At 45.1% G+C, this 25,720-nt stretch overlaps 1 protein-coding gene across 2 annotated transcripts; it reads right to left on the bottom strand.

The window, feature by feature from the left end:
- Positions 1 to 1,293: 1,293 nt before the first annotated feature.
- On the bottom strand, positions 1,294 to 8,298 carry LOC119277685 (pentatricopeptide repeat-containing protein At2g36240-like). 2 transcript variants are annotated; one of them, XM_037558989.1, is made up of 2 exons: positions 6,596 to 6,799; positions 1,294 to 6,180 (listed from the first exon to the last, which is right to left on the bottom strand). In XM_037558989.1, the coding sequence occupies exon 2, from the start codon at positions 3,757 to 3,759 to the stop codon at positions 1,507 to 1,509; it is 2,253 nt and encodes a 750-aa protein (XP_037414886.1). In that variant the 5' UTR covers positions 3,760 to 6,180; positions 6,596 to 6,799; the 3' UTR covers positions 1,294 to 1,506. The 2 variants fall into 2 exon arrangements, with proteins under 2 accessions (XP_037414886.1, XP_037414887.1); XM_037558990.1 differs by having other exon boundaries at positions 3,766 to 6,180; positions 6,596 to 8,298.
- Between the last annotated feature and the right edge of the window lie 17,422 nt (positions 8,299 to 25,720).

Here is a 25,720-nt window from a genome sequence, read left to right on the forward strand (position 1 = left end):
ACAAGTATTTGAAAAATGTTGAACAAATATTTGACTGTTGAATAGGTATTTGAAAAATGTTGAACAAGTATTTTAAAAAAAATTATCATGTATATAAAAATGTTAATCAAGCATTTGCAAAAAATCTTGAACAAGTATTTGAAAAAAAATATTGAACAAGTATTTAAAAAATATTGATCATGTATATAAAAATGTTGAACAAGTATTTGTAAAAATGTTGATCATGTATATAAAAATGCTTAACAAGTATTTGGAAAATTTTGAACAATTATTTAAATTTTTTTGAACAAGTATTTTAAAAAATAATATAGAAAGAAAAGAAAAAAGAAAGAAATAATGGGGAAGACCGGCTCAGTCACCTCTAGTTGGTCACAATCCCTTTTCTAACCAGTAACTGGAAGCTGATGGGGTGGTTAGCTGCGCTGGCGATTGCCATGGCAGCTTCCAAATGTTAAACATTTCAAAAAAATTAAATACTTGTTTAATATATTTCAAATACTTGTTCAACATATTTTCAAATACTTGTTCAACATTTTTACAAATACTTGTTCAACATTTTTATATACATTGTCAACTTTTTTAAAATACTTCTGCAATATTTTCCAAATACCTATTCAACAATTTTCAAATATTTGTTCAACATTTTTTTCAAATACTTGTTCAACTTTTTTTCAAATACTTGTTCAACATTTTATTTCAAATGCTTGATTAACATTTTTACATGCATGGTCAACATTTTCCAAATACTTTTCAATATTTTTCAAATACCTATTCAACAGATAAATGGGTGCATGCACCTATCGGCCTAGAGGAAGTAGACTTGGTGTCAACCGGCCAGCAGTGGGCCGACTTTGGCCAATCGGCCAGCAGTGGGCCGACTGGATCCAATCAGCCGGCAGTGGGCCGACTGGGGGCCAATAAGCCAGCAGTAGGCCGACTAGATCCAATCAGTCAGCAGTAGGCCGACTGGGTAATATTTTAAAAAAATATAATTATGGCGTAATATTTCTGAAATTTCATAAAAAGATTGTATTATTTGGAAAAAAAAATAGCCTGCATAAGTGCATGCCGCTCTGGTTGATCAGATTGATGAGCAGCCAGCAAATTTGAAATATTACGCTTCAGTTTTTTTAACCAAATTCATAAGGAACCATGTGTTGGGAGCTAAAAATGATAACATTCATATGTTTCCAGAAACTCCACAAAATGGCTGCACAAGAAGTGCTCAAAACAGCATGCCTAGTGTTACTAACCAAAAAACAAGCTACAGATTCAGAATTATGACTACGTAACTGATTTCAAAGAACTCATTCACTTCACTCCAAATAGCCTTAGGTACCAAACAATCAAATCTGAAATCTGAAACCAGTAGGTTTCAGCGCCACAAAACCTGAGTAACATCAAATTACAACAAAACGTCCAACTAACAGAGGAAGGGAAATATTACAGACATGCTCGATATAGGACGCGATACACCATTACTTCAGCACCACGTGACACTCTTCATCATTCAGCGCCATTGACCCGAAAGTGCGACATGCAGCTATATATCTTCTTGGTTACCATGGCTTGCATGTTGTCCACATATTGATAGAACGAAAATCTCCATGTCTCGCTGCGGAACATGAACATGCCCCAGTACAGCCAGAACCCAAAGATGAACCCAGCAGCCACGAAGCAATACAACCACAATGCCTCTCTATCTTCAGCCTGACTCTCTTCGGTTTGCGTAGGTGTCGACGAGTTTACACAGTCTTCCAACGGAAACCCGCACAGCCCAGGATTATTGCTGTATATTGAAGGATCTACGAGTGTCTGCAACTGATTGCCCGTAGGTATCCTCCCTGATAAACTGTTGCTCGAGAGGTTCAGGACGCTTATGGTCTTCAAATCTGCAAAGCTTGGAGGAATTTCCCCTGATAGTTGGTTCCGAGAAAGGTCCAAGGATTCCAGCAGTACCAGATTGCCAATGTCTTTGGGAATACGACCTGACAAATGATTTCCTGATAAGTTCAGGTACCTGATTCCAAGAAGCGTTGTGAGCCCATGTGGGATCTCTTGTGAAAGAAAGTTCCCAGATAAGTCGATACCGGCCATGCCTGCTATCACCATAACGTAAACATGATCTACATTCTTCCAAACTATTTGGATTTGCTGTGCATGCACGCCGTAGCCAGTATATACATAGTCAATTTGTTCCTGTTCATGTGCCATGCCAGTAAAATTTGAAAAATCATCTGGAACGGGTCCTGTGAGCTTGTTTTTTGACAAGTCCAACAATTGGAGTTTGTGAAAGTGTAATACCTGAAGAGGTATGACACCTTCGAATGTGTTGGATGACAGACGAAGAAACTTGAGTCCAGGTAAGTTCTTGCTTATCCAAGATGGTATCGTACCTGAGAAATTATTGCCTCCAAGATCTAGAGTGATCAGGTTTTTACATTTCTTAAGACCAAACGGGAAGGCTCCTATGAAATGGTTATTGGCTAGGTGTAGATAGTTCAGATCAACACTACATGTCCTCGAGAATGGAACCACGCCACTGAAGGAGTTGCTCGATAGATCCATGAACATCAAGCTTGCCATGTCCCAGAAACACTGGGAGAGACCTCCATGCAAGGAATTATTTGATAGGTCTAGGAAGTCTAAAAGGGTATAATTACAAAGGAATACCTCGCCCCAATCTGTCAGAACCGTGCCATAGAACTGGTTTTCACTGAAATCCATTGCCTGAAGCTGTCCAAGATGCTCATGAAAACAGTCCCTTAACTCTGCAACAATGTTGTTTGCCGTGAAGTCAACACTGTGCAAGGATGTGCAGTTTTTAAAGGTCTGACGGTGAATGCCGGTAAATCCATTATATCCAGCAATGAGAAATTTCAGTGCACCTCCTGCGCAAATGGATGACGGGAACACCCCAAAGAAGTTATTCTTTGCAATCTCGACCTCATCCAGGAGACTGCTATTCCCAAGCTCCGGGAAGATGTGGCCTCCAAGTTGGTTTTCTGACAGATACAAATACCTGAGTTTTCTCAGATGAATGATGGTACCTGGCAGCTGCCCTTCCAAATGGTTATCATCCAGCTCTATGGACTGCAGTTCTGTCATGTTTCCAATCTCCAGCGGGATTCTCCCTGTCAGCTTATTGTTTCGCAGGATAAGCTTCCGGAGCTTCACGAGCAACCCAATTGTTGGTGGGATTGACCCTGTCAAAGTAACTGAGTACAGATCGAGCTCGTCCAAGCTCGTCAGGTTACCAATCTCTTCAGGTAGCGTGCTATCAAGCTTCAAATATCTCAATCGCAGTAAACCAAGGTGCATCAGCTGGCCAATGCTGCGAGGAATGGCGCCTCTCAAATATGGGTTTCTGCTGAGGTCCAACACAACCAAACTCGTGAGGTTGCCAATCCCCGCTGGAATTGTGCCATATAGACCAACGTCGTACAGGATGAGTTTCTCCATGTGGGGAAAGGCGGGGAAGTCGAAGTCATCAAGTGTGCCATTCAGACTTGTCTCGATAAGCATGAGCTGCCTGATGTGCCCAGCCAAGTCACAAGTGACGTGCCACCAGTTGCAAAGGCTTGTGGAGTTGGCCATCGACCATGTACTAAGGGACCCATCGGCATCGACCAAGCTAGCCTTCCACTTCACAAGTGCTTCAGCTTCACCCCGGATGTTGGCACTCGCCGGCGCGGCGACGTATAATAGGAGACAAGTGTAAGAGAGTAAGAGAAAGCATACAGAATGGAGATGCTTCATGATGGCTTGGTAGAAGCTTCGCTTGCTGCGGAGGATATGTCTCTGGATGAGCCAGCCGGCCGGCCGGCCGTTCCTAACAGGGTGGTCTGGTGGAGTATTGTAGCTTACATTAAGGGCAAGCACTACATGCTAGTCTTAGTAGTCCATTATAGAGGGCTGCCCATAATAAGAATAAGAAATATGTCGTTATCAGGGTGACACTTGGAAGTCATGGCACAATATGCTTAATCAACTCCAGTACTTGACCATATCACCCGATATATTGTTGATATCTAACATGCTGAAGACAAATAGACAATACGCTACCAATGCTGAACACATAGAACCTTGGTCCTGCCTCCTAGAGCAGCAGTTCAGGCTTCAACGGCAGAGGCTTGCGCCCACAAAAAAAGGCACACAAAAAGAAGAGAAACATAGGCAAATAAAACGGAAGCACATTTGCCAAATATAATTACCAGGGTGTCAACTCTAATAGTGAAATGTATCACTATCACCCTGGTTGATATCTAATATGCTCTTTGTCACAAAAAAACTAATATGTTGAAGAACATAAGCTACCAACCCGATATTCATGATTTAGATGCTGAAGACTTTGGGTACTGTAGTTACCAAAACCAACTGATATGTTGATTAGCACTGTGAGTACTTTCACTTTATATATTTTGTAGATTACAAATGGCAAGATGTATGCATGTGTCGTTATCCAAAAAACATTTCAACTCTGATACAGGAATGTATCACCTGAAACATTTAATCGATATCTAATATGCTGAAGATAATAAGCTACCAAGCCAACATTCATGGTTTAGAAGCATGCTCCCAGAGGAGCAATTGAGGCCTCAATGGCAGGAATCTAAGCCCGGAAGAAAGCATAAAGAGAGAAAATTAGCTAAAAATACATTTTAGAATATATATTTCTAGTTCGTGCTTCATTTAGTGTTCAGACCAAAAATGCATGCATCCGGCACTAAGTCATAAAATTCTCTAAAAAATATAGAGAAAGTTACAAAAACAAAGAAAAAAAAGTGAATCAATTTAGTAAGAAAGTATCCTATCAGATTCAAACCAGTGATTTGCATCTTAGCACGAGATTACTCTACTATGAATTTAATGTGCGGAAAATAATGGGTGTGGCTAGCTCTCATCTAGACGAGAGTTCACTAAGTCTCATCTAAGTGACATTAGCATGGAAAAATAAAAAGAAAAAAAACTGCATGAATCTCCGCATAAAATCAAATGGCATAGGAGTTAGATGAGACAATTCTCATGAGAATTAGCAAATCCGAAAATGATGTCAAAGAAACTAGTAATGATTCTGTATCCCAACTTACTCGCCTCCTTTTACCTCCAAACTTCACAAGCTCCCTTCCAATACATTTGGCCACCCTAACGGACGGAGCCTGCAGTATACTTACTAGTACACTTTTGCAACGAGTTCACTTGTTTCAGTTTCGAAATCCTTGATTATCTGGGTTTTTTCGCTTTTATTAGAATGGGAATATATGTTGTGCAGGGTGACATGAATAAGCACTATATCATGGCAGCAAATGAGTAGCAACTGGTAAATGGGTGTTGTATATGGCAGATTTTATTCAGTATTGTTACCAAGAAAACTTTTATCATGGTTCATATATTTCTCTAGATAACTCTTATGGGTTTCACCTCTAGCCTACCCCAACTTGTTTGGGACTAAAGGCTTGCAGCATGTTGCTGTTGTTGTTGTAATGTAGGACGTTTTTTGACACTAAAAAAATGGCTTACATTATGAGACGGAGGGAGTATTTCTCTAGATAGTCTATTTCAGCCAGCCAATCTGGAAGGGTAATTCAATAACAATGTGGGACTGTGGGTACTGTCACTACTGCAATCAACTGATATATTTGCGAAACACTGCGAGTACTGCCACTTTACATATTCATAAGATGAAGTTTATAAAAAAGGTACTTAGCTCATATTACTACAAATTCTCCTGGTCAGCGTCCATGAAATATAATGAAGTAGATGGCCAATAGTAACTGATTATTGGGGAACAAGATCAGCAGAAGCACAAATTGATGGTGAGTGCAATTTTAGCTTGTTAGGTCCCCGGCGTGTCAGCCATTTCTCATAGTATTTAAACCAGGATGACTAACCTTGTCAACGTTCCAAATCCAAACATAAATCTGTTGATGGAAGGGAAATATCCAATCACGTTCTGCAACCAGCTGAGAGGCTTATCTTCTAGCATTCTGGTCAGGCCCGGCAAATTATCTTGGTGTTTCTCGAACATATCACAAATGCCTCAAGCAGAATAACAGATGCAGGGGTGATTTGCTAGATGCACGTGTTGAGCTTGGGGAGGAGGAAGGCCATGGCTTCATGTTCTTGCTTGGGTGCGTGCAGTCAATACCCATGTGCGCTGTTCATTGGATTTCCCAAACGCTATTTTGTAGAAGCATTTTTAGTCCAAACAAAGAATTGTACAAACTAGTTCTAATAAAAAACTAACTAAAATGCATTTTCCTAAAATCTCTCCTAAAACCTGTTTTCTGATAACCCAGCTTAATTTCTTCCAATCCAAACAACCACTAAGTTGACTTTAAATATAGTTATATATCTATTCCAAAAAATGGTATAGCTATATGCAGGCTTGGCGAGTTGGCTGATTGCATCCTTGACGAACAAAGTAAATATAGATCCCGTAGGAGGACGAACAAATCAGTGAATCGCGTAACTATTTACAGATACCATGAGTCCAAGACAATGACTAATGGTGCTTTAACTAAGAAGCAACAATGTGTGCAGACAACAAAATCGAGACTAATATTCGAACTAAAGGGCATAATCAAAACAATACCTCATTCGAATCATTGGAATTTCGCAACTTCTGTCAGTGCAATTATGACCACCGCTCGTCTCAACTGCCATCTATCTGACTATCCCTTGTTTTGTTTTATGTTCCTCCAAAAGTCTTTGCACATGAATTCTAAGCTCCAACTCTCTGACATCTTGCAGTTTGATGCTTCCATGTGGCCAACAAATGTTTGGAGCATACACATGCCTAGAGGAGTTCACTTGTTATTGCAAAGATCTCCGCACGTGTAAGCTATCAAGAAGCCTATTGTAAGCCACAATGTTAGGTATAAACCCTAAATCAAGCATTTCATCCAACACAGCCTCGCCTTCCGACACCCTTCCCTGCCTACCAAACCCCTGCACCAGCATGCTATAGGTCACACCATCAGCCTGAAAACCCTTCTCCTTAGCCAGAATCCTCAGCTTGTTTGCATCAGAAGTCCGTCCAGCTTCACAAAGTGCCTCCAAGATACAGTTACAAGATATGGTATCTGGTACAATCCCCTCCCGAACCATCCTTCCCATCAACCGGCACACATCATCCAGCCTCCCCGCCTTCACCAAGCAATCCAGAAACGTTACGCCAGCAGGGACACTCAAGCAGGATGCCCTGTTCCTCTCCAATACCAACTCCACCACTTCCACTGCTTTGTCCACCCTTCCAACATGGCACAGCGATTCAACCAGATCCAAGCAATCAAACCCTTCCTGCGCCACCGCATCCACCAAAAACTCGGCAAATAACTCTGCTGCCTTCGAAGCCTCGCCTCCACGGCACAGCCCACCGATCAAAATCTCCATGGAAGCAACGGACAGCCCGACCCCAAGCTGCAGCATCTCATGAGCAACCTTAAGACCTTCCTTGTGCCTTCCTTCTCTGAAGAACCCGCGCATAAGAGTATTGAAGCTCACACCAGTCGGCGCACAGCTCCGGCGCCGCATCTCCTCAAACCACCGCATGGCGGCATCGACGCCTTCGACGCGGCAGGAACTGTTGATGAGTATGTTGAAGGTGTAGGCATCCGGTGCGACGCTGTGGACGCTGGTCATCTCGCTGTAGAAGCGGATGGCGTCGTCATGGCGGTGGACACGGGCGAGGGCGTGGAGGATGATGTTGTAGAACTCGGCGGGGAGGGGCGAGTCCGCGGCGCGCCGGAGGGACGCGAGGGCTTCGGAAGCCGCGGGGATGTCGCCGGAGGTGGCGAAGGCGAGGATGGCCTTGCGGAAGGTCGGGAGGAGGTCGGGGCATGCGAAGATGGAGTCGTCGGCGCAGGGGCAGGGGCGCGAGAGGACGAGCTGGAGGAGGCGCCGCAGCGAGGGGAGGCGCGCGGCGAGGAGGCTCGTGAGCCGGTGGTCGGGGCGGAAGGCCGAGGAGGAGTCGGCGGCCGCGAGGAGGAGGTGGAGGTCGAGCGGCGCCAGGCGCGGGTGGTGCCGCGCGCGGCGCAGGAGGCGGAGGAGCGCCTCCGGGGAGGAGGCGTGCGCCGAGGGGAGAGCCGGGAGGGGGCTCGGCGGCGAGAGGTGGGAGACGGCGAGCGGGAGTAGCGGCAGGGAGGGGTCGAGGGGGATGGAGGCGGGCGAGGTGGAGATTTCGGGGGTCTCCTCTAGGGTTTCGATCTCCGGCGAGATGAGGCGCTGGTGCTTGGAGATGATGGAGGGGAGCTTCCGCGCCAGGCGGCGGGAAGCGGCCATCGCCGGCCACGGGAGGGGAAGGGGAGGAGTGTTTTTTTTTTTTTGAGACAAATCAGAGGAGAGGAGAGGAGTGTGTGTGTGGCCGGGACAGTGAGATGGGCTTAGCCCATGGGCTACATGATTCGATTTCCACTGGCGAAGCCCAGAATATAGTACGACTACTATTCAAATTTCCCCATTGAAAAATGGTAAATGCTTGCGTTCGGCGCGCCGGCCGAACTTTCAGCCGGCTCGTGCCACGCTGGCTGTGGCCCCTGCCTGTTTCCTGTGCACGTGAAGTCCGTCCCGCACGCCACACGTGTTGTGGACCCGCTCGACCGCTTTTTCTGCCTTGACCTTATCTCTTTCTCTCCAGCCCTTTTCACTCGTTCTCATCCCCATCGTCTTCGAGTGAATTGCACGTACAGTCCCCATACTCGTCGGTTTGGTCCAGAACGGTCCTCGAGCTCGCGGGTTGCCTCGCTACGATCCTGGTACTTGCGAAGATGGTCCATCGACGGTCCTGGGGCGGGCCCCACGTACGTACGCGTCTACGCCTCAAGCCACGTCAACGCGGGCCGACGCAGGCTGTCACGGCCTCGCGGGCCGCATCGTTTTCTCTATAGTTGAGCTTGAGAAGCGGAAACTTCCTCTGTTCGATCCCCAATTCTTTCTCCAATCCCTAACTGTAGAGAACCATGCGTGGCGGCGGCGGTTGGGAACCACAGGCGTTCGCTGGAGAAGGCAGCGGCCATGGGCATGGCGCCCGGTGGCAGGGCCGGCGAGTGCAGGATGTCGAACAGCGGCGGTGGCGGGGTGCTCTGCGTGGGTCATACGCGCAGCGGCCGGCGGCAGGGCTGCTCCGCGTGGTGTACAAGGCGGCGGACTACAATGTGGAGGCGGAGTGGAAACCGTGCTAGTGCTCCGCGGCTGCGCGGGAGGACGGAGAAGGGGGCAGCGCCGGCGCTGGGCCGAAGGACACTGTCTTTCGAGCCCCTGCGGACGGCGACAATGGAGCCGCAGGTGGTGCGGCTGTCGGCGGCGGCGCAAGATGCTGCTGCAGGATTCCGGCACGATATACGTCCGTGCGTCGCTGCTGTCAGACGCCGTCCGGAAGTCTGGACCAGCTGCGGGGAGGCACTGTCTGCACAAGATGCAGTGTACTGTTCTGAATTTCAGTGGACAAAATGCAGTGAAATATGTTAGTTAAGCCAGATGATCTGGGCTGTCTGTGATCTTTTGGTAATTGCATAGTACGTACTGTGTTGTGATCTGTGCTATGATTGTGATGAGTTTTGTAGCCTGAACAAAAAATTCCTATTTGATATATGATGTTTGAGCTGTGCCATTTGGTGAGATTATTAGCATTTGGTCAGATTGGTACCATTTGGTCATTTGCTTACCATTTTCTACATGATATGATCTTGTAATGTGCCAGGCACATTTGGTCATGTGATGTGCAACCTGTACAGGGCATGGGTGATGTGCAATCTGTACAAGGTATGGTCATGTGCTCAACCATTTGGTCACTGCTTTGCATTTTCCACAGGATTTACACATGAACTTGCAATATTCAGAAAGTAGGCAATAGATCACAGGATATTTGCAAATCTCAGGAAACACAAACAGCATATCACATAATTTGGGCAATATATGACAGGAAACAAACAACATATACTAATCTGACGGCACGACATATGGCATATCCAAAGACAGAATGATCATGAACAGTACATGATCAGTTCATGGTCATGAGCACATGTGACAAAATAAACATAGTTTCAACTAGGTAGTGGTCCAAAACACTCTCATGCTCCTGGTCTCTACTGCACTCCGTAGGATTGATAACATCAGGCAATTGAGTGGTGGGGTTTGCAGTAACATTATGCCATGTTTCTGCGGTAATGTTATTCTCATGCCCAAGATAAAACATGAGAAATCTGTGTCCCTCTCTAACCATTGCCTTGATGCACGCTGTGTCGCTGTCCTTTGATAACAACCGAAGACCATCTTCATTGATTTGCATACCCGGCAGCAATAAGTATGTGCTAATTCTTCCCTTTCTTTCATAACCCAGTGTCTCAATTAAATCATCAAACATGGCCATGCATATTATGTTAGCTTCGCAGTAATCATAGCAAACTTTTCTGCCATTAACATATGATCTATTTCCTCCGGTCCCCGTGAAAAATCCACCATGAACGAACTCTATAGTGAAGTGATCAGTCTCATGTCCTGACATACAAAGAAAAATCAAAATTATCAGTTCATACGTACTGAAATCCTATGCTGATCGAAACCCGAACACAATCAGTAACAAGTTGAACTAAACTGATGACCAGAACGGTGCAGAGCCTCGAAATCAACATAATTGTACATGAAAACCTTTAACCAAATCAGCTATGGGCTGTAATCAAACTAAGCAGCAGATATGATGGTTCTGAAAAAACCCAAATGGTTCTTGCGAGCACCAAAGAGGCGGGTGCTGGTGTAATATTCAGAGATAAAAAAGGCCAAGTGGGCCTGTCCATTTGCAGACGCCTGCCAAAATGTAATAGCCCTGAAGAAGCAGAGTTGATAGCAATAATTTGTGGCCTGTCGAAAGTTAGTAAAGTGTACATCAGCTGGCTGTGTGTGGAAACTGATTGCTCTGAGGTGGCAGCACTTCTGAATCCCTCCTTGGTAAACCAATCTGCTCCATACCCGCTAGTTGAGTATGAGAGGGTTTAATGAAGAGTTTAAGGAGGTTTTGATCAGTGCACTCAAGAGGGTGTGTAACAGAATGGCCCATGAACTTGATGCTTATGCTAGAATATTTGAGTATACTATCAGTTTCATCAGATAGTACCAATGGAAAGCCAGGAGCAATGGAACCTCCACTTCTGTTCACGAAAAGGAAACAGCAGCCTTGCTCCTAACTTTTGATCGTAGAACATCTAATGCCCGCAACTCCAATGGGAATCCTCCGTTTGGATTAAAAAACACATCTGAAAAAAATGGTGCTATGAGATACCACAATTGAGCACGGGCCCCTATCATGCCGCCGGACGGGAGCCATCGCCACCGATGGCGACTCACGGTGGCTATGTCCTCGCCACCGTCGCCGATCGCCTCCTACTTTCTCTCAAAATGGTTGCTATCTCCTCGCCGATCGCCTCTGATCAAATCCAACCGCCGCCGCCCCTGTTCGTCGTTTCAATCAGCGTACGTCCAGCCTGAGATGATGTACTGCGGGCTGTATTCTTCTCAAAGTAAGGGGCCGCATTGCAAAAAACTGATTCGGCCCGCGTCGGCCTGTGCTGCCGTGGCTGGACGCGTAGATGATACGTACGCGGGACCCGCCTGAGGACCGTCGATGGACCATATTGGCAAGTTTCAGGACCGTAACGAGGCAACACGCAAGCTCCAGGACAGTTTTAGACCAAACCAGCGACTACAAGGACCGTATGTGCAATTCACTCCATCGTCTTCTCATCTCCGTCATTTCCATCCAGCAGACAACGACCACCACCGTTGCCCTTGCCACTGGCGCCTCCCTCAAATCCACCTGGTGCACAACGAAATTCACCGGATATTGCGTCCATCTAGCAAGAAGCTGCACCCGCACCCGCAGGGAGTTGCAACCTCAATTCCGGGGAGCTGCAAAGTTTCTCAGTTGCGGCAAGCGGCCATGGTTGAAGCAACATGAAGGAGAATCCGGTGTTGCAACCACCACAGCAACGACCGACGAGCGACCGGGACGGCGAGAGTAGATACTGGAGGCGGAGGGAACCTCTACTGGCGACAATGGGGGGCGAGATGCTGCAACCGGCATTGGTGGTGCTACAGCGGGCATCACTGGAAGCTGGAACCAGCGTTCCCGGTGCTGGAACCAATGCATCATTTTTTGCATTTTTGCTACCACCGTTTTGTGCTTTTGCTACAACCAGTGTCAATTTTTGCTACCATCCCCTTTTTGATTTTGCTGGAACCAAGGCTCAGTTTTGCATTTTTGCTACCACCTGTGTTTTTATTTGCTGGAACAGTACCCAATTTTTGCTACCACCATTTCTTGGTTTGTTGGAACGCCTAAATTTCCCAATTTTGCTACTAACATTTTTTTGATTTTTGTTGGAACCATCATGCTGTTTTGCTATGACAGGCAGCAATTTTTGCTGCGTCCAATAAATCGAGGGCGAGGTACAACACAAGCTCGACGACGGGTGTTGCGGCGCCCGTCACCGCCGGAGCTGCGGTCATCTCTACCGGAGTTGCAACGGCGGGGTGAACCGTGCAGGCGTGCACTCTGTTGCATGCGTGCCGACGAGAAACACATGCGGCGACCAGCGGGGAGGGCGGCGACCAGCGGCGATGGCGGTGACCGGTGGCGAGGGTGGCGACCGGCGGCGAGGGACCTGCGGCGGCGATGCTTCGAGGGTTGTTGCCTAGGTCATCCACGGCGAGTGTTGGCGGCGACCACTGCTTTTTCCGTGTTTCCCTCTGCTTTTTGTTGGATGCGATTATTTTATAGAAAAACGATTCGAGGCCGTGATCTGACGGCTACACGCAGTTAAATCGGACGGCCGCGCATTGACCGGCCGAAAGTTTAGCCGGTGCGCCGGCGCTTATCAGTGCCCTTGAAAAATCATTACACACTTAAAAAATTTCATTGTGAGCATCCACAAGAGCAACAGACTCGGGCCGCCACCCCGCAGCTCCAAGAACAGGCCGGCCCCGAGGCGACGCGGGCGTCTGTTGGATAGTTTGCTCTAATCACCCAATTTTAAATACCAAAAAGGTTTTCGTCTCGCTTTATATACAGAGCAACATGTCCAAACTGATACAAAGTGATAAGGAAAACTCGTTAAAAAGATCAAAGATTACAAGAGTGCCCACACTCCATCACGCACACCTGAGAGGCTGAGACTACTGACTAGAAGAAAGACCATGCCTCCATGAGAAACCATCGGACGTCGATGCAACACACACATATCACCGGAGAGGACCCCTTGCTCTCTCGCTCCGGGTCATGGAGTGCCGATCCTACCCAATTTGAAATACAATGACAATAGTGTGCCTACTGTCATTAAAGAAACCAACTGATATGTTTGAGAAATACTGTGAGTAAAATAATGTTACTAAAATGGCATATAGAAATAAAAAATATGTTCATGACAGTATCATAAGTACACAACAACTTCTTACTTCCCCTAATAGTCAAGGTCTATGCAATATAATGAGAGTGACTGATTATTGGGGTACAATATCAGCACAAGAACAAAATAATTTGCATACCGTTTAAATTCTTCAGACATCTCGACCGTTTCTCAAAGTGCTTAAACAGGATCACTAACCTTGTCGACCTTACCAATCCAAACATAAATCTTTTGAAAGGGACATATCCGATCGCCTTCAACATCATGTGAAGAGGCTTCCAGCATTCCGTTGAGACCTGCAAAATTATCTTATATAATTAGTGTTCTCTGAACATTTCATGATTACTCATCCTGTCAGGCATGTATTCTCATCAACTGAATGCAAGAAGTGGATACATATGTAAAACTTGAGAGATAGCACACTGTAGTTTTTCCTATGTGTACAACCTCGGTGTAGTATAACACGAAAACTCGTGAAGACAAGGGGACTATAATACCTAGAGACTACAGGCATAAAAAAGTAAAAGGGAAGGAGACTCTGTACACTGAGAGCAGTATATGAGGTGTGGCAGAAATGGGCTGAGCCCAGCAGCAGATATCGATCCGGCTGCTCTAAGCTCCGTGGCCCGTTGAACACTATTGAAAAGAAAAACCGCAGAAAAGTTTCCATCTCACTTCGTTCCTCCTACGGTGTATCTTCTTCTCTCACGCCGGAGGCAACGGGGACATTGCAATCAGCAGTCGTTTCAGATGCTATGCTCATCAGAGCCTCTCCCGGAATCAGTAATCAGAATCGAGAGCTCGCAACCTACCAGTATGGTGAGCGCCTTCATCTGCACAATCAACACACGGCCTGCATCAAATGCAGGCCGCCTTGGTTGATCAAATTGATGAGCAAACCAGCAAATTCGACATATTACGCTTCAGTTTTTATTTACCAGATTCATGATTACTGACCCACTGATTGACATTCAATGATCCATTTGTTGAGAGCTAAACACAATATAGCATTCCCACATTTATCCAGGAACTCCACAAAATGGCGGCACAAGAGGAGCTCAAAACAGCAAGTCTACAGTTACTAACCAAAAAACAAGGTACAACAGATTCAGAATTATGACTAACTGATTTCACTCCAAATAGCCTTAGCTACCAAACAATCAAATCTGAAACCAATTACTAGCAAGTACTAGCAAACAATCAAAGTTTGTTCACTCGGCAGGAGGTGGGCTTGCTAGCCCGACGAAGCTGTCAATGTCGATGCCGTCTGCAATGCGAGTGGCAGCGTCAATGAAGGTCTCCATGAAGGATTGGAATTGGAGCTTCTTGGTGTTGGCAACCTTGAGAGCCGCCAACTTGTCTTCTTTGACTTCCTTGCAATGGACTCGGATCAAGGACAGAGCCACATCAGCGCCACAGCGAGCAGACAACTTCTTCCACTCTTGCACTCGACCAGGGATTTTGTTGAGTCGAGTCATCAGGGACTCGAGATCATTTTGGAACTCCACTCGGGGCCAGAGCTCTGCGTCGATCCGTGACACCGCCACTTTCAGACGGGCAAGGTAATCCACAACACTGTCAAGACGAGACTCCAATCGCAGCACGTTCATCACAACGTCGTCCTTGACGGGAGAGTTTATGGGGTCTAGATCCGTATCGACCCGCCCAGTCTCTGCCTCGAAGTCTTGACAGAATTCTGCACACCTGGAAAAATGGTGAGTCGACAGCTTTATGATGAGTCGACGGTTGCAAATCAGTCGGACAAGAGAAAGTACCTTCAAGCTTCAGGAGCAGCTTCTCAGCGAGTCTTCCCAGATAAGCCTCCAGTTCGCCCTTCTTTTGAGTGAGATCTCCAACCTTGTCAAACAGGGTCTCCTTGTCCTTCTTCAGCTTCACAACTTCTTTATTGGCTTCACTAACAGCAGTCTTCAGCTTGGCGTTTTCCTCTTCTAACTTGCTGACTGAAGCCAGCTTCTTGTCAGCAAGTTCTGTTTTCTCTCGCGCCTCTCTCTGTGCTGCGGCAAGGTCAAGGTCCTTCTGCTCCAGAGCCTGCTTCATTTTGACTAAAGAAATAACATTCTTCAGACGAGCTTGGAGTTGACGGTTTACGCACATCTGTTCGAGTGAAGTCACTCGGTTCAAAAGACTAAAAGGGAAAACTATAAGGTGGACAGTCGGCTAGTTATTACCTCCCATAGCAGCAGCATCATCCTTGGCCTTCTGAAGATTCTTCTTGGCCAGCTCCAGGTCAAGGTTGAGGCTGATCTGTTTCTTCTCCAACTCAGCAAATTGGGCCCCGAGTTCACAAGATTTCTGCGGTCAGCAAATAAGACACGTCAGTCGACAGAAAAAAAAGTTAATCACAACAAAAAGTGTTCTATGACTACTGCCGAATCAAACATTCAACAGTAGTCTCGGGGACTACACCCAGTGGGTGCACTTGGCGTGCCCCCACTGGTCCGGTTTACCGCTCGACATGGTCTGCCCAGCGCGAGTATGCATATAAAAAAAGAGACATTCTCAGACCCTCGCCGACTGCCCGCAGTCGACCGCGGTGTTGGGGACTACACCAAGTGGGTGCACTCTACGTGCCCCCACTGGATTGGATCCAACTCGGTTCAATCTATTCCGCCGAGTGAAAGAATAATGAAGAGACACCCGACAAAGACCCCCGCCGAATCAAACATCCGACGGCGGTCTCGTGGATTACACCCAGTGGGTGCATTTTGCGTGCCCCCATTGGTTCAGAGATACACTCGACTTTACTTAGTCGACTCAAGTGGAATAACAATTCAGCAAAAAGTTAAAACACCCAATGGGTGATTGGATGTAAAGTGCGGACTCATGATAGATGCACATAAAAGGTTCCAAAACACTCATCCAGGGACATCTTACGCATAATGAATCAGCAGCTTACAACTACCATATCGTAGTAGGGCAAAAATCAAACTGGAAGATCAGTCGGAAATTAACTGACCTTGACATTAATGTGCAGAGCAGAGTTGGCATTATAGGCAGCCTGGCTGGCCTCGTGCACCACCTTCATCTGCTCCATCATAAGGTCTGCTCGGAGTATGGCTTCCTTAGCAGCACCCACCGGGTCATCTGGGGTACGATGAGCAGCAAAGAGCGGTGTCGGTAGTGCAGTCGAAGCAATCACAGGATCTGAGGCATGGAGCTGCGCAGACGAAGCAGGGACTTGAGCAATCGACGCCGAAGGACGGTCAGTCGACACAAGATGGCAAAAGAAACAGAGGCCCGAATCGGATCTCCGGATCGCCGGACCACTGTTTCCGGTGCTGATGTCGACTGATGCACCTGGTTGGCAGATGTTCTTCTGCTTGAAGTCCTACCCCTCCTTCCCATATTATTCTGAGGCGCTTCTTCATTGTCGTCTGGAAGTTCAATGATGTCTTGTGGGGCTTCACAAAATTCAACCATATAAATTTCAGTCGACCGACAGTCCAACCGACAAAATAAACACAAGATTGCAGAATCGTACCCGCTTTGGAAGTAGCCGCGTCTTCAGTTTCTTCATCATCCTGAGGCTTGTCAATATTCATGGAGGTCCCAGAAGTTGCATCACTGAAAGATTCAAAACTCACTCGGCCAAAGCAAAAGTATGAGTCGACAGTAAAATATATAAAGACAGAACATTTACGCAGAAGCGATGGGAACGTCCATCTTGATCCTGGGGAAGGTCTTCCGAGGCTTTGAAGGGACAACCTTGGGCTGCTTGGCGACCTTTTCAGACGGCTCCGGAGTTGAAGTCCAAGTGTGTTTGTGCACTTGTGTAGTTGGAGGTGCTGCCTTGTTGCGCCCACCTGCAGGATCGTGAGACAGCTAGGATCGGTGCTATGTGCGGGGTGGTGAGTCGACCTCTTCTTCATCGTCCGACTCATCACTCTCTTCCTCATCATCATCGTCGGGGGATTGCCAGTCGGCACTCTCGTCCGCGCTCTCCGCTCCCTCTTGGGCTTGCTCCCCATTCGGCATCGAGTACATCTCAGTATAAATCTGCAAGGCAAGAAGTTAAACAAACATCAGTTAGATTCAAAGATGGTTGCAAGTCAGATTGAAAAGACACTCGGTAATAAGGATCTGACCTTATCCGGCTGATTTTCGGCGTCGAATGGGTTGACTCTCCTGGACCCCCTAGGATTGTCTTTGTTTCCAGTAATGCCCTTCAGCCACTGGGCCACCATCTCATTGGTGACCTCCTCTGGGTGGACCCAAGCAGTGTCATTGGAGCCCGAATGCATCCACATTGAATGATCACGAGCTTGGAGTGGTTGGATGCGTGGACTGAGAAACACTTCCAATAAATCCATGCCAGTCACGCCCTCACGGACCAACTGGACTACCCGCTCGACTAGCATGTTCACCTCTACTTTCTCTGCTGCAAACACGATTAGTGAATAAGGTTGTTGGACTCGATCTAGGGTGATGGGAGGAAGACCGGTCGACTGACAGGGGATCGGAATATGTTGGCAGTAGAACTAGGTCGACTGCCATCCCCTAACCGACTCGGGAAGCGTCATAGGAGGAAAAGTGCTCCTAACCCTCATCTGAATCCCTAAACCCCCGCACATTTGAATCACGTGCGTCCTCTCATCAGTCGGATTCGTCTTCTTCACAGATTGGGAACGACAAGTGAAGATGTTGAAGGAAATATGCCCTAGAGGCAATAATAAAGTTATTATTTATTTCCTTATTTCATGATAAATGTTTATTATTCATGCTAGAATTGTATTAACCGGAAACATGATACATGTGTGAATACATAGACAAACATATAGTCACTAGTATGCCTCTACTTGACTAGCTCATTAATCAAAGATGGTTATGTTTCCTAACCATAGACATGTGTTGTCATTTGATTAATGGGATCACATCATTAGGAGAATGATGTGATTGACATGACCCATTCCGTTAGTCTAGCACTTGATCATTTAGTATGTTGCTATTGCTTTCTTCATGACTTATACATGTTCCTGTAACTATGAGATTATGCAACTCCCGTTTACCAGAAAACACTTTGGGTGCTACCAAACGTCACAACGTAACTGGGTGATTATAAAGGAGTACTACAGGTGTCTCCGAAGGTACATGTTGGGTTGTCGTATTTCGAGATTAGGTTTTGTCACTCCGATTGTCGGAGAGGTATCTCTGGGCCCTCTCGGTAATGCACATCACTATAAGCCTTGCAAGCAATGTAGCTAATGAGTTAGTTACGGAATGATGCAGTACGTAACGATTAAAGAGACTTGCCGGTAACGAGATTGAACTAGGTATTGGATACCGACGATCGAATCTCGGGCAAGTAACATACCGATGACAAAGGGAACAAAGTATGTTGTTATGCGGTTTGACCGATAAAGATCTTCGTAGAATATGTAGGAGCCAATATGGGCATCCAGGTTCCGCTATTGGTTATTGACCAAGAATAGTTCTAGGTCATGTCTACATAGTTCTCGAACCCATAGGGTCCGCACGCTTAAGGTTTCGATGACAGTTATATTATGAGTTTATGAGTTTTGATGTACCGAAAGAGTTCAGAGTCTCGGATGAGACGGGGACATGACGAGGAGTCTCGAAATGGTCGAGATGTAAAGATCGATATATTGGACGACTATATTCGGAGTTCGGAAAGGTTCCGAGTGATTCGGGTATTTTTCGGAGTACCGGAGAGTTACGGGAATTCGCCGGGGAGAAGTTTTGGGCCTTATTGGGCCATACGGGAAAGAGAGAGGGGCTGCCTAGGGCAGGCCGCGCGCCCCCCCAAAGCCTAGTCCGAATTGGACTAGGGGGAGGGGCCGCACCCCCTCCTTCCTTCCCTTCTCTCTTCCCTTTCCTTATCTCCTACTCCTACTACATGGAAGGGCTCCTAGTTCTACTAGGAAAGGGGGAATCCTACTCCCGGTGGGAGTAGGACTCCCCTAGGGCGCGCCATAGAGAGGGCCGGCCCTCCCCCTCCTCCACTCCTTTATATACGGGGGTAGGGGGCACCCCATGGAAACACAAGTTGATCTACGGATCGTTCCTTAGCCGTGTGCGGTGCCCTCCTCCACCATATTCCACCTCGGTCATATCGTCGTGGAGTTTAGGCGAAGCCCTGCACCGGTAGAGCATCATCGTCGTCACCACGCCGTCGTGCTGACGGAACTCATCCCCGAAGCTTTGCTGGATCGGAGCCCGGGGATCGTCATCGAGCTGAACGTGTGCTGAACTCGGAGGTGCCGTACGTTCGGTACTTGGATTGGTCGGATCATGAAGACGTACGACTACATCAACCGCGTTGTCATAACGCTTCCGCTTACGGTCTACGAGGGTACGTGGACAACACTCTCCCCTCTCGTTGCTATGTCATCACCATGATCTTGCGTGTACGTAGGAAATTTTTTGAAATTACTACGTTCCCCAACAGTGGCATCCGAGCCTAAGTTTTATGCGTTGATGTTATATGCACGAGTAGAACACAAGTGAGTTGTGGGCGATACAAGTCATACTGCTTACCAGCATGTCATACTTTGGTTCGGCGGTATTGTTGGATGAAGCGGCCCGGACCGACATTACGCGTACGCTTACGCGAGACTGGTTTTACCGCCGTGCTTTGCACACAGGTGACTAGCGGGTGTCTGTTTCTCCAACTTTAGTTGAACCGAGTGTGGCTACGCCCGGTCCTTGCGAAGGTTAAAACAGCACCAACTTGACGAACTATCGTTGTGGTTTTGATGCGTAGGTAAGAACGGTTCTTGCTCAGCCCGTAGCAGCCACGTAAAACTTGCAACAACAAAGTAGAGGACGTCTAACTTGTTTTTGCAGGGCTTGTTGTGATGTGATATGGTCAAGACATGATGAGATATAAATTGTTGTATAAGATGATCATGTTTTGTTGAAGTTATCGACAACTGGCAGAAGCCTTATGGCTGTCTCTTTATTGCATAAGATGCAAGCACCAAATAATTGCTTTACTTTATCGCTATGTGATAGCAATAGTTGCAAGAGCAATAGTTGGCGAGACGACCATGTGACGACACATTGATATAGATCAAGATGATAAAGATCATGGTGTCGTGCCGGTGACGATAGAGATCATGACAGTACTTTGGAGATGGAGATCAAAGGCGCTAGATGATCATGGCCATATCATGTCACATATATTGATTGCATGTGATGTTTATCCTTTATGCATCTTATCTTGCTTTGATTGACAGTAGCATTATAAGATGATCTCTCACTAATTATCAAGAAGTGTTCTCCCTGAGTATGCACCGTTGCGAAAGTTCTTCGTGCTGAGACACCACGTGATGATCGGGTGTGATAGGCTCTACGTTCAAATACAACGGGTGCAAAACAGTTGCACACGCGAAATACTCAGGTTAAACTTGACGAGCCTAGCATATACAGATATGGCCTCGGAACACGGAGACCGAAAGGTCGAGCGTGAATCATATAGTAGATATGATCAACATATTGATGTTCACCGTTGAAACTACTCCATCTCACGTGATGATCGGACATGGTGTAGTTGATATGGATCACGTAATCACTTAGAGGATTAGAGGGATGTCTATCTAAGTGGGAGTTCTTAAGTAATATGATTAATTGAACTTAAATTTATCATGAACTTAGTCCTGGTAGTATTTTGCAAATTATGTTGTAGATCAATAGCTTGCGTTGTTGCTTTCATATGTTTATTTTCATATGTTCCTAGAGAAAATTGTGTTGAAAGATGTTAGTAGCAATGATGCGGATTGGATCCGTGATCTGAGGTTTATCCTCATTGCTGCACAGAAGAATTATGTCCTTGATGCACCGCTAGGTGACAAACCTATTGCAGGAGCAGATGCAGATGTTATGAACGTTTGGCTAGCTCAAAATGATGACTACTTGATAGTTTAGTGCACCATGCTTAAACGGCTTAGAATCAGGACTTCAAAGACGTTTTGAACGTCATGGACCATATGAGATGTTCCAGGAGTTGAAGTTAATATTTCAAGCAAATATCCGAGTTGAGAGATATGAAGTCTCCAACAAGTTCTATAGCTAAAAGATGGAGGAGAATCGCTCAACTAGTGAGCATGTGCTCAGATTGTCTGGGTACTACAATCGCTTGAATCAAGTGGGAGTTAATCTTCCAGATAAAATAGTGATTGACAGAATTCTCTAGTCACCACCACCAAGTTTGTAGAACTTTGTGATGAACTATAGTATGCAAGGGATGACGAAAACGATTCCCAATCTCTTCGTGATGTTGAAATCGACGAAGGTAGAAATCAAGAAAGAGCATCAAGTGTTGATGGTTGACAAGATCACTAGTTTCGAGAAAAGGGCAAAGGGAAAGAAAGGGAACTTCAAGCGGAATGGCAAGCAAGTTGTCACTCCCACGAAGAAGCCCAAAGCTGAACCAAAGCCTGAAACTGAGTGCTTACACTGCAAAGGAAATGGTCACTGGAAGCGGAAATGCCCTGAATATTTGGTGGATAAGAAGGATGGCAAAGTGAACAAGGGTATATTTGATATACAGGTTATTGATGTGTGCCTTACTAGTGTTTATAGTAGCCCTTGAGTATTTGATACTTGTTCAGTTGCTAAGATTAGTAACTCGAAACAGGAGTTACAGAATAAACAAAGACTAGTTGAAGGGTGGAGTGATGATGAGTGTTGGAAGTAGTTCCAAGATTGATATGATCATCATCGCACACTCCCTATACTTTCGGGATTAGTGTTAAACCTAAATAAATGTTATTTGGCGTTTGCGTTGAGCATGAATATGATTTGGTCATGTTTATTGCGATACGGTTATTCATTTAAAGTTATAGAATAAATTGTTATTCTGTTTACATGAATAAGACCTTCGAAGGTCATACACCCAATGAACATAGTTTGTTGGATCTCGATCGTAGTGATACACATATTCATAATATTAATGCCAAAAGATGAAAAGTTAATAATGATAGTGCAACTTATTTGTGGCACTGCCGTTTGGGTCATATCGATGTAAAGCGCATGAAGAAACTCCATAAAGATGGATTTTCGGAATCACTTGATTATGAATCATTTGATGCTTGCGAACCGTGCCTTTTGGGCAAGATGACTAAAACTCCGTTCTCCGGAACAATGGAACGAGCTAGTGACTTATTGGAAATAATACATACCGATGTATGCGGTCCAATGAGTGTTGATGCTCGTGGCGGGTATCGTTATTTTCTGATCTTCACAAAATGAATTGAGCAGATATGAGTATATCTACTTAATGAAGCACAAGTCTGAAACATTTAAAAAGTTCAAAGAATTTCAGAGTGAAGTGGAGAATCATCGTAACAAGAAAATTAAGTTTCTGCAATTTGATCGCGGAGACAAATATTTGAGTTACGAGTTTGGTCTTCAATTAAAACAATGTGGAATAGTTTCACAAACTCATGCCACCTGGAACACCACAGCTTAATGGTGTGTCCGAACGTCATAACAAGTACTTTATTGGATATAGTGCAATCTATGATGTCTCTTACCGATTTACCACTATCGTTTTGGGGTTATGCATTAGAGACAGCTGCATTCATGTTTAATAGGGCACCATCTAAATCCGTTGAGACGACACGGTATGAACTATGGTTTAGCAGTAAACCTAAGTTGTCGTTTCTTAAAGTTTGGAGTTGTGATGCTTATGTGAAAAGGTTTCAACCTGATAAGCTCGAACCCAAATCGGAGAAGTGTGTCTTCATAGAATACCCAAAGGAAACTGTTGGGTACACCTTCTATCACAGATCCGAAGGCAAATTATTCGTTGCTAAGATGGATCCTTTCTAGAGAAGAAGTTTCTCTCGAAAGAAGTGAGTGGGGGGAAAGTAGAACTTAATGAGGTAATTGTACCTTCTCCCTTATTGGAAAGTAGTTCATCACAGAAATCAGTTCCAGTGATTCCTACACCAATTAGTGAGGAAGTTAATGATGATGATCATGAAACTTCAGATCAAGTTGCTACCAAACCTCGTAGGTCTTCCAGAGTAAGATCCGCACCAGAGTGGTACAGTAATCATGTTCTGGAAGTCATGTTACTAGACCATGATGAACCTACGAACTATGAGGAAGCGATGATGAGCCCAGATTCCGCAAAATGGCTTGAGGCCATGAGATCTGAGATAAGATCCATGTATGAAAACAAAGTATGGACTTTGATTGACTTGCCCAATGATCGGCGAGACATTGAGATTAAATGGATCTTCAAGAGGAAGACGGACGCTGATAGTGTTACTATCTACAAAGCTAGAATTGTCGCAAAAGGTTTTCGACAAGTTCAAGGTGTTGACTACGATGAGAGTTTTTCACTCGTATCTATGCTTAAGTCTATCTGAATCATGTTAGCAATTGCCGCATTTTATGAAATCTGGCAAATGGATAAACAAAACTGCATTCCTTAATGGTTTTCTTAAAGAAGAGTTGTATATGATGCAACCAGAAGGTTTTGTCAATCCTAAAGGTGCTAACAAATTGTGCAAGCTCCAGCGATCCATCTATGGACTGGTGCAAACATCTCGGAGTTGGAATATATGCTTTGATGAGTTGATCAAAGCATATGGTTTTATACAAACTTTTGAAGAAGTCTGTATTTACAAGAAAGTGAGTGGGAGCTCTGTAGCATTTCTAATATTATATGTGGTTGACATATTGTTAATTGGAAATGATATGGAAATTCTAGATAGCATGAAAGGATACTTGAATAAGAGTTTTTCAAAGCAAGACCTCGGTGAAGCTGCTTATACATTGAGCATCAAGATCTATATAGATAGATCAAGACGCTTGATAAGATTTTTCAATGAGTACATACCTTGATAAATTTTTGAAATAGTTCAAAATGGAACAGTCAAAGAAAGGAGTTCTTGCCTGTGTTACAAGGTGTGAAGTTGAGTAAGACTCAAGACCCGACCATTGCAGAAAATAGAAAGAGAATGAAAAGTCATTCCCTATGCCTCAGTCATAGGTTCTATAAAGTATGCTATGCTGTGAACAGACCTATTGTATACCTTGCTCTGTGTTTGGCAAAGGAATACAATTTTGATCTAATAAGTAGATCATTGGACATGGGTCAAGAATATCCTTAGTGAGGACTAAGGAGATGTTTCTCGATTATGGAGGTGATAAAAGAGCCCGTCATAAAAGTTACAACGATGCAAGCTTTTACACCAATCCAGATGACTCTAAGTCTCAATCTGGATACATATTAAAAGTGGGAGCAATTAGCTAGAGTAGCTCCATGCAGAGCATTGTGGACATAGAATATTTGCGAAATACATACGGCTCTGAATATGACAGACCCGTTGACTAAGCTTCTCTCACGAGCAAAACATGATCATACCTTAGTACTCTTTTGGGTGTTAATCACATAGCGATGTGAACTAGATTATTGACTCTAGTAAACCCTTTGGGTGTTGATCACATGATGATGTGAACTATGGGTATTAATCACATGCAGATGTGAATATTGGTGTTAAATCACATAGCGATGTGAACTAGATTATTGACTCTAGTGCAAGTGGGAGACTGAAGGAAATATGCCCTAGAGGCAATAATAAAGTTATTATTTATTTCCTTATTTCATGATAAATGTTTATTATTCATGCTAGAATTGTATTAACCGGAAACATGATACATGTGTGAATACATAGACAAACATATAGTCACTAGTATGCCTCTACTTGACTAGCTCATTAATCAAAGATGGTTATGTTTCCTAACCATAGACATGTGTTGTCATTTGATTAATGGGATCGCATCATTAGGAGAATGATGTGATTGACATGACCCATTCCGTTAGCCTAGCACTTGATCGTTTAGTATGTTGCTATTGCTTTCTTCATGACTTAAACATGTTCCTGTAACTATGAGATTATGCAACTCCCGTTTACCGGAGGAACACTTTGGGTGCTACCAAACGTCACAACGTAACTGGGTGATTATAAAAGAGTACTACAGGTGTCTCCGAAGGTACATGTTGGGTTGGCGTATTTTGAGATTAGGTTTTGTCACTCCGATTGTCGGAGAGGTATCTCTGGGCCCTCTCGGTAATGCACATCACTATAAGCCTTGCAAGCAATGTAGCTAATGAGTTAATTACGGAATGATGCATTACGTAACGAGTAAAGAGACTTGCCGGTAACGACATTGAACTAGGTATTGGATACCGATGATCGAATCTCGGGCAAGTAACATACCGATGACAAAGGAAACAAAGTATGTTGTTATGCGGTTTGACCGATAAAGATCTTCGTAGAATATGTAGGAGCCAATATGGGCATCCAGGTTCCGCTATTGGTTATTGA

Source organism: Triticum dicoccoides, chromosome 3B, assembly GCF_002162155.2.
Source record: "Triticum dicoccoides isolate Atlit2015 ecotype Zavitan chromosome 3B, WEW_v2.0, whole genome shotgun sequence".
Taxonomy (NCBI): Eukaryota; Viridiplantae; Streptophyta; class Magnoliopsida; order Poales; family Poaceae; genus Triticum; species Triticum dicoccoides.

Bases quoted from the DNA above. Each gene is read 5' to 3' on its own strand.
- LOC119277685 (XM_037558989.1), bottom strand. From the start codon at position 3,759: ATGAAGCATCTCCATTCTGTATGCTTTCTCTTACTCTCTTACACTTGT.